The sequence below is a fragment of the Rhipicephalus sanguineus genome, chromosome 4 (assembly GCF_013339695.2).
Source record: "Rhipicephalus sanguineus isolate Rsan-2018 chromosome 4, BIME_Rsan_1.4, whole genome shotgun sequence".
In the NCBI taxonomy this organism is placed as follows: Eukaryota; Metazoa; Arthropoda; class Arachnida; order Ixodida; family Ixodidae; genus Rhipicephalus; species Rhipicephalus sanguineus.
The window spans coordinates 107,204,792-107,212,754 of NC_051179.1; the positions used below are offsets into that span (position 1 = coordinate 107,204,792).

Below are 7,963 nucleotides of genomic sequence, written 5' to 3' on the forward strand. Positions count from 1 at the left end.
ACAACTCATGCCTTTGTACGTGCTACATTCTCATCGCTCAGTTTACGTTGAAGCCGTAGTCACCAAGAAGGGCGCTGTGCTCGCTGCGGCGGCCGCGTTTCCTTACGCCAGCGTTTTGTTGAGTTACGCCAGGTCGGGTACTAAAGGAGTGAGCTGCTAGCCTTACTTGGAATAACATACCAATTTGCTGTTAGCGCATTCATTGCTTCGCCTATGCGGCAAAACTGGGGCATTTTTTTCCGAGAAGTGTGTTAACTGGCATATCGCGTTTTCGTGTGCTTCTGGTCGTATTAGTGGCGTCACTGTAAAATAAATGCATTAGTCTACGAAAAAGAAAAGCAACCTGCGTCTCATGTCTTTCGATGGAACATTTGTTAACATCGCAATCGCGCTGAGAAGGTTCCAAAATACACGTGCTGCTATTTTAAATACCTAACGACGAACTGTTTAAAACAAAGACGTGCGTGTATCTGCGGAATGTTAGCCGCAAGGAATGGAGGCTGGTCAGCTTGAAGACCCTACGAAACCCTTGTAACATGTCATAACTAGGAATATTTTTAACACGAAAGTGTTTTATGCCGGGGTCCACAAGACTTTAATCACGTATTTCCGCCACGGAAACACGTCAGCAAAATTAATGTCATCAAAGGGCAATGGAAAAAAGCTACAAGAAGAAGTTCCGTTGACAGGAGTCGAACCCTTGACGTCCCGCGACGAGAGCTGGCGGGCGTTTAGCTCACTGAGCTACCGCTAAACAAATAACGGAGGTTACATGAACGCGCCTTTTATCTTACACACTTTCCTCTAACAGTGTTCTTGGATTAATGGATGGATGCTATGAGCATCCATCCATCCAACCGTCCATGCATCCATCCATCCATCTTTATAACAGGCCAGTTACATGTGTGCCACCAGGGTCGAAAAAAAAATGCGCCGTTGCTACGACCATCCCAGGGGGCGATCGGAGATCTTTGTTCGTTCGCGTTCGTTCTGCGGTGCCTACGTCACAAAAGTGAGAGGAGGCGCAGCTCTCCCGCCTAGAACCGCCGAGAGGAAGAGAACAGCCAATCGTGAAGCGGAGAGCTTTCCGGAAGTAGACGCGCATCCTGTGACGTCGGCACGGGGACCGTGAAGCGTTTCTCGCCTTTTAATAAATATAATTACTTTACAGAAAATTATTGTTTTTGCTTCTCAAGCTCAAACACTCTTTCAAACAGCAACAGCTTTGAGTGATAATATTTAATAATGTTAGTTTTTTTTGACGTCGTCGCTAGATGGTGTCGCGAACGCGAAAAAAAAAAAAGAAAAGTAGCGGCTGACGCAGTTTCAAAATGTCGTCCCATCGCGACGTCTGCGTTGGTTCTCGGGTGTCTGATCGTCAAAAGGAGCTTCCGCTGGCTTTTGTGAGAGAGCATCCACAGATCGCGACGCTGTCGTGCCCGCTGAAGCCGTCGTTCACGAGGGAGGACCGGGACGACATGTGGCAGGAGCTGGTAGTGCTTTTGAACGAAGTCCCTGCGCGTAACACCACAGCCTTGCCAAACTCCCGAGACCAGCAGAGGTGAGTGCGAGCACAATTGTATTGTGGTCGGTCATCTTACACGTCCCGCTTGTGCTTTACAGCGGCACCGGAGGCGGCCAGATTACGGGTTACCGCGGCCGCGTCGTGCTTGACAGGGACCGCGCGGGTCGACAGTAAGCGAGGCCCAGAGTTCGGGTGATCTGAATCGGTAAGCACTGGCTTAGAATATCATTGTTACTTGTATGCTGCGAATTAGTGTGCTCATTTGCTTCGAGCCATTACGCGCTGTCAGTTTTACTTTTTCAAACAATATCGAGTGAATCACCCGGCCGCCGCGTTGGCTGAGGTGCTAACACGTTGTGCCGCTCAGAACAGAAAGCAAAACAGCCACATTTGCGGTGATGACGAAAGAACAGCCGCGAACTATATTTCGAAGCTCATTAGAGCACCCTACGTGTTCCAACCCATTTCTCAGACCCTCGAGTCGAGTGAGGCGCGTAGCCAGTAGATTTGCTTCCCTCCACCCTCTCTCCGAAGTCTGTGTCATAGCATGCCGCTGTGTAAACATCTCTAAAAAAACATTGCTATTCCACTTCCAGCATTAGTGCACATTCGCCACAATAATTCCTACGAATTATTGTTTTTAGCTCTGTGTAGCTGCACTGTTATCATTAGTAGGGACCAGACTGGGATATAGTCTTTTTTTAACGTATGCTTACAGATGGTTCCCCCAGATCAGAGCCTGCAAGCATGTGCACTATCTGGGGACTTCCGTCGCCTGCACCGCCAAGGTTCTTGGTCGGGAACAACTTCCGCGGCTTGCAGGTGAACTTTCACATCTTGCACTCAAGTGTCAATCAAGAAACTTCTTACTACTAACAGGTGAGCCCTGCTCCAGCTGCTGCTGGTGTGGCTGAAGAGGATGTGGCCCAGGACCTTCCCCGTGCCACAACTCGTAAGTTTCGCTGATGTTTTTGATTAGCTGTAGATGGTATGACATGCTCACAGGTGATGCTCATGCGTGCGGCTATGTGTTTGTGAAGAGATGACATCTGTGGGCATAAAGACAAAAAGTTGCACAAAAAAAATTTGGCAAACGGTTGGAGGAGCTAGTTGTTTGCATAACTGTCAGATGGAATAAACAGGTGTCCTGCCTTGCAGTTATGGTGAAATGTAGCGAAAAAGTTGCAGTAGAAGAATGTTCAACATCTTGAAATGTTTCCCTATTTTGTCACTTGCTTCAAAAGTGAAACTGAAAATGTGCTATTGCTAAATATACTGTTCAAAAAGCAAGCTCGTTATATAACTTAACATAGCCATCATACACAAATGCACATGTTTGCACCTGTGTTACACCTGCTTGCTGTATGTTATGCATACTGCAGCAGCTAGGGTTTCAGAAGGAGATTGTGTCAGTCATCGTGTAAAGCCAGACAAACGATTCTGTAGCCCTGAAAAGGGCTGCTTGGTTGCTTCTCGTGCAGAGGTGGTTAGAGGTGTGAGATGCGTTTGATGAGATGAGCGAAAATGAATTGCGGCACCGCTTTGGTCTGTCCAAACGAAGTGCATTGGTTGTGCGGTGAACTAAGCACCATTCATGAATGCCTTTAGGTCAGTGGATTTTCCACAGAGACGAAATTGTTGCACACACTGAAAGTCTTCACGAACAGAAGCTTCCAGCGAAGAGTTGGTAGCAGGAAATTTATAGATGATAATGGCAACACATTTCTTGGTTTCCAGCTCATGCCGCAGCTGCGAGATGGGGGCAACCGGCAGGCCGAGGCACTGGAGTTACTAGCCGCAAACACCAGGCGGCAGGGCCAGGCATCATTGGAAAGCTGCGCCAGGTTCAACTTCTCGGTGACGCGGTCCACAAATTGCAAGGCGTTGGTACCCTCGCCCGGGCCCTCACTGCAGCGGAAGCCACCTGCACAGTGATTTGTAAAGACTAGTTGTACATATATGTAGATTTATTTTTGTTCACACCACGAGTTGTGATACGCTGGTTTGCTTCAATGGTGCCTTGCAATTTTTTTTCAGTTAATTTTCTTTTTCTGCATATCAGAAGCACTGATGTGCTGTTTCATTGTACATAACACAGTGTAGCTCAGTGGTAAATCGTGTCCTGCAATGTCATTTTTTAAAATCTCATATGAATTAATGCATTCAGCAAGTTTGTAGTATATGCACATAGTGCACTGTAGTGTATCTTTATGTCTATAGTGTATACGTGTAGAATACTCGATTTTTACATATCCTAGAAAAAAAAAGAGCGTTTGTGCATGGTCTAGGTTGCACAATAATTTGGAAATATTGCAAGACCAAAATATAGTTGACGAACACGTGTTCTGTTGCTTAGAAGTGTTTAGACAACATGATTGGGTACAAACAGAAATTAATAATAGAGGAAGAAATATCAGCAACCAACAACTTGCATTTTCTTAGCGAGTTCGATTAGTACCGGTTCGACTGTGCCTTGTTTTCATGTACTACAATGACTTTTGTGCTGCGAGACGCGTATGATGATGCAGAGGAGCAGCAGGCACTTTGTAACAATTCCATTTGTATATTATAAAAGGACGCTACTTTTATGTTCTTTTCCTTGGCATTAAATTTAAGGGATATTTATTTACTCTGCTTTTTATGTGCATTGCTCGCGATACTTGTAATAAAATTTCACTTCTTACACCACCCTTGTTGTTCACCTCATTTAAAAGCACGATCCTTGTTGCACTAAAGCTAGCGCATGTTGCTGTGCTGATTCAACAGCCTTTTCAGGTTACCACTTTGGCTCCGAATGGCACCATGTGCCATTCACAGGTGAGCTCTCACTTGTGCTTAGTGTGAAGCACCATATTTTACAACCTGGTCGAAGTATTTCATCAGCATGGCATTGTGTGACAAGGGGCATAGGTCGGCAAACTCACTCATGAGTCGATTCACTCAGATTCAGATCGAGCTGCGAGTCCAGGTGAGTAATACTTTGGCGAGTTTGAGTCCGGGTGAAAACATTTTAGTGAGCCTGAGTCCGAGTGAATCCACCTGAGGAAAATTTTGGTGAGTCTGAGTTTGAGTGAGCCACACAATGCTGCTGAGGTCGCTGCAGCCGGCGGCGTACTCTGCGCAGGTGCTCAAGCATGCAGGCCCTGTGGTTCTCGAAACAGGTTCACTACACGGTTGCGCTGCTGCTGGCTCCCGTTGTGGTGGTGGTAGCTCAGCTGCTGCTGGCAGCAGCTCAGCATCGTCGGTGTCGTCATCGTCCCCTTCGAGAACAGGCTCATGTGCCGCCAACGCAATGTCGTGCAGAGCTGCACAAGCAGCGATGATGCTTGTGCAGCTCTGCACAAGCTTGCAGCGATGCACCACTCCACAACATTGCGCAAGGCGGTGTGGGCCTTGTAGTGGTTATCAGGGGTGCCACGAGCTGGTCGTCCGGGCACTGGTGTCAGGAGCCACGGTTCTAATGTATAGCTGGAGTCTCCTGCACGAGGGCGGCATGACAGCTGTAGTGATAACGTCTTGAATGTGGCAAGCATTGACAGCACTTACCAAGCAAGCCGAAGTTTTGCTTTCAGGTGCTGACGGAGAGGGCTCCCCCGCCATACCCACGAGTCATGACATGACCCCAGGAAACATGGACTGACATCCAGAGGTCGGCATCACATGTCTGCAGAATTCAATTCAGTCAAAATTGTACCCATAAAAGACCTTGGGTACAATGTTGGGTATTATGTTAATGTAACTACATCTGTCTGCACTGTTACTGACTGTTGAACCATAGCTATGAACAAATCATCGACAAGGTAGGACTTGTACCATAAGTTCTAACACGCGGACAATGCAGTGTCAAAGGGTAGTCTGCATGTTTACTGCTTGGAACAACCCATCTTCCAGCCACCAAAGCCTTTTAACCAAATTACTGCTGTATGTTTAAGGCAATGTATCACAAAATATCTACAACACGAAAAACTTGCGACTGAAAAAAGGGTTATGAAACAATGCGTATTTAATGTATGTACATGCTAGAGCGCGTTCCGAGGGACCGAAATAAAGTTTATTCATCCATCCATGTATCGATCCATGTAACGTCCATCACGACAATGAACAATAAGGACATACTACGGCACATTCTGGCAGCGTTAATCTCAACAAATACAAATCGAGACTCAAGCTTCGGGTACACATGGCGAACGAGCAACGGTAATATTACGCACTGTGCAGGCCGCTGAACCAAAATGTACTCCACGTCGCATGATTTCATTGCTTATCCTAAGCGAAGTGCCCTGAAACGAACCAATTCCCGTTCTGGATGGATCGAAAATAGCGCTCAACAGCCTTAGTAAAGCGGAAAGTTTAAGCGATATATAAATGAAACAATTCGCTACGCATAGAATGCATGAATAATACTCACGATCACGGTGTTCAATGCGTAGACTCCCTTCCGCGACATGTAATGCGTCGTGTCCGCGGAGCTCAGACCATGGGACTTCTGGATGGCGATGAGCGTACCATCCACGCACCCGACCACAACGGGAATCCGCCCGAGCCGCGCGAACGCCGCCTTTGTTCGCTCTTCGATTCTGTGGTCTCCGGAAAGGCCACCCACCGTTTTTGCCCGCGAACGACAGTAATGGCGTGTTCCTGACGGACGACTGCGACAGGCCGATGAATTCCTCGCTGCCGACAGCTCGCTGGAAGCATCCGATCGCAAAAAAATCTCAGCGCGCACAACACCTTCCGCTCTGTTTAAATCCCACTGGTTTGTTGGCACCCGATGACGGGGTCGAGTTCGTCGCACAACCAACGTACAGCACGTTTCGAGAAACGAAAGCGACGCTGGAATTCACACTCGCTCATCTCTTCAAACGCATTTCGCACCTCCTACCATTCTGCATCTGCTTCGAGAAACGCCAACGTAGCAGGGAAGCACCGTTGCAAGCGCCATTTTCTCAAAATCAGCTGTTGCGGCAGCCGCAACCGCCAAATACATGCCATGCGACGCCATTGTTCGCGCGAGAGAACGCGAGCGAACGGGCTCGCTCTCCGTTCACTTTTAGCAGACGACATGCTCGTTATGACGCGGCATGACGTCACCAAAAAAGAAAACATCAAGGAAAAAAAAGAAATGGCCACGCCCCTTAGAGTGGCGTGAGTTGTCCGGCTTCAGCCAATCGCGTGCGATCATGAGAACGAACGCGAACGAACGGCGCAGAACAGAGATCTCCGATCGCCCCCCCATTCGGCGCGTTTTCAATAAAACGGTAAATTCGTCAACGCTTTAACACACCGCAAGGTGGTGGCTTTAGCCCAAGCCTCGGTCATAGCATCCATCCATATCGAAAAATAGCTCTCCGACGCTCGCGTGGCTGGCTGTCGTACCGCGTTCCCCGCTCGACTTGTGAGAACGAACGGCCAGGCTAGAGGGAAGACAGGACGCGCGTAGCGTTTCTGTTCGCGTTTCACGACGCTTTGAAGGAGTCCATATCGACTATCAGTGTTTATTACGTGCTTGTCGATGCCATATTTGCGCGAGATTCACCATATGCAGTGTCCATGTATATGTTAAATCATGATCATGGGCGTTAGTCGTCGGTCCGGAGATTGCCACTAGGCGTCAACGTGAGTGCGTCCACCATGAAGCGGTGCTATATCTGCCAAACAACAGCAGACATTGTACAAGCTCTCATATACTAATGCCTTATAAAAAGTTAACTACTTCTGTGACGACACGTTTCACTTTCTTGTTATACCGACTCCCATGACAGAGGGATCAGCCATCTTTTTTCAAGGTGGGTCTAAGGGCATACCCGCGGAAAACGGAAGTTTCTGTGGGGAAATGATGAGGGGTGCCAAGTGTGCCACCTCAACAGGTCTCCTGCGGTAGTTTCGGAGGCGCTACTATAGAAGTCCACCAGTATTGGTTTCGGATGCTAAATCTCACATTTATTTTTCGTCTGTTTTGCAAAATGCGACGAACACTTGGAAGTAATCACTTACCAGCAGGCGTTAAAACGGAGTACACGCTGGTGACTGAACTCCGTTTCAGATAAGTGACGTGTTTGTCACGTCGGTAGCTTAGAAGAAAATGACGCAGATGTGCTCGAGTGCGATCGCAGCACATGATTACAAGGTCTGCGACCTCGAATGCTCCAGCCATAGAGTACCGTGCACGTGACCGGGAGAGCTGATGCACGTGGTTTATCACGCCTACTAAAGGCGCGTCGCGCCGACGTCATTAAAGTTATCCGAACGGCTGTAGTGAGCCTCGTCTGACGTCAGCATTTGAGATAGCACCATGACGGCTGATGCAACTAGCATGAGGTGCTTGTACTCTGCTCGGGAGGCAGCTTTTCATGGAAATGGCGTGGCATCCTCGGAAAGCGACGGCACCGTCTTTCTAGGCTTCACAAGATAGTTCTTCAGTTTTCTGAATAATTTTCT

At 48.0% G+C, this 7,963-nt stretch overlaps 1 protein-coding gene and 1 long non-coding RNA gene across 4 annotated transcripts; one reads left to right on the forward strand and one right to left on the reverse strand.

The window, feature by feature from the left end:
• The first annotated feature begins 2,233 nt into the window (after positions 1-2,233).
• On the forward strand, positions 2,234-4,215 carry LOC119388925 (uncharacterized). Of its 3 annotated transcripts, XM_049414858.1 has the most exons (4): positions 2,234-2,347; positions 2,405-2,477; positions 3,263-3,298; positions 3,341-4,215. In XM_049414858.1, exons 1-4 carry the CDS (start codon positions 2,234-2,236, stop codon positions 3,472-3,474), a joined length of 357 nt encoding a protein of 118 aa, XP_049270815.1. In that variant the 3' UTR covers positions 3,475-4,215. The 3 variants fall into 3 exon arrangements, with proteins under 3 accessions (XP_049270815.1, XP_049270814.1, XP_049270816.1); XM_049414857.1 differs by having other exon boundaries at positions 3,263-4,215; XM_049414859.1 differs by lacking the exon at positions 2,405-2,477 and having other exon boundaries at positions 3,263-4,215.
• Positions 3,338-6,557, reverse strand: LOC125758092 (uncharacterized). The gene is made up of 4 exons (XR_007415833.1): positions 5,934-6,557; positions 5,072-5,189; positions 4,450-5,003; positions 3,338-3,449 (listed from the first exon to the last, which is right to left on the reverse strand). It is a non-coding gene; the product is annotated as an uncharacterized LOC125758092 (long non-coding RNA).
• Positions 6,558-7,963: the final 1,406 nt, after the last annotated feature.

What these genes read in the sequence shown, in the direction of transcription:
- LOC119388925 (XM_049414857.1), top strand. Translation starts at nt 2,234, where the DNA reads ATGCTTACAGATGGTTCCCCCAGATCAGAGCCTGCAAGCATGTGCACT. An exon ending in ACAACTTCCGCGGCTTGCAG is followed by an intron (nt 2,348 to 2,404) that starts GTGAACTTTCAC and finishes TACTACTAACAG; the next exon opens with GTGAGCCCTGCTCCAGCTGC. An exon ending in CCTTCCCCGTGCCACAACTC is followed by an intron (nt 2,478 to 3,262) that starts GTAAGTTTCGCT and finishes CTTGGTTTCCAG; the next exon opens with CTCATGCCGCAGCTGCGAGA.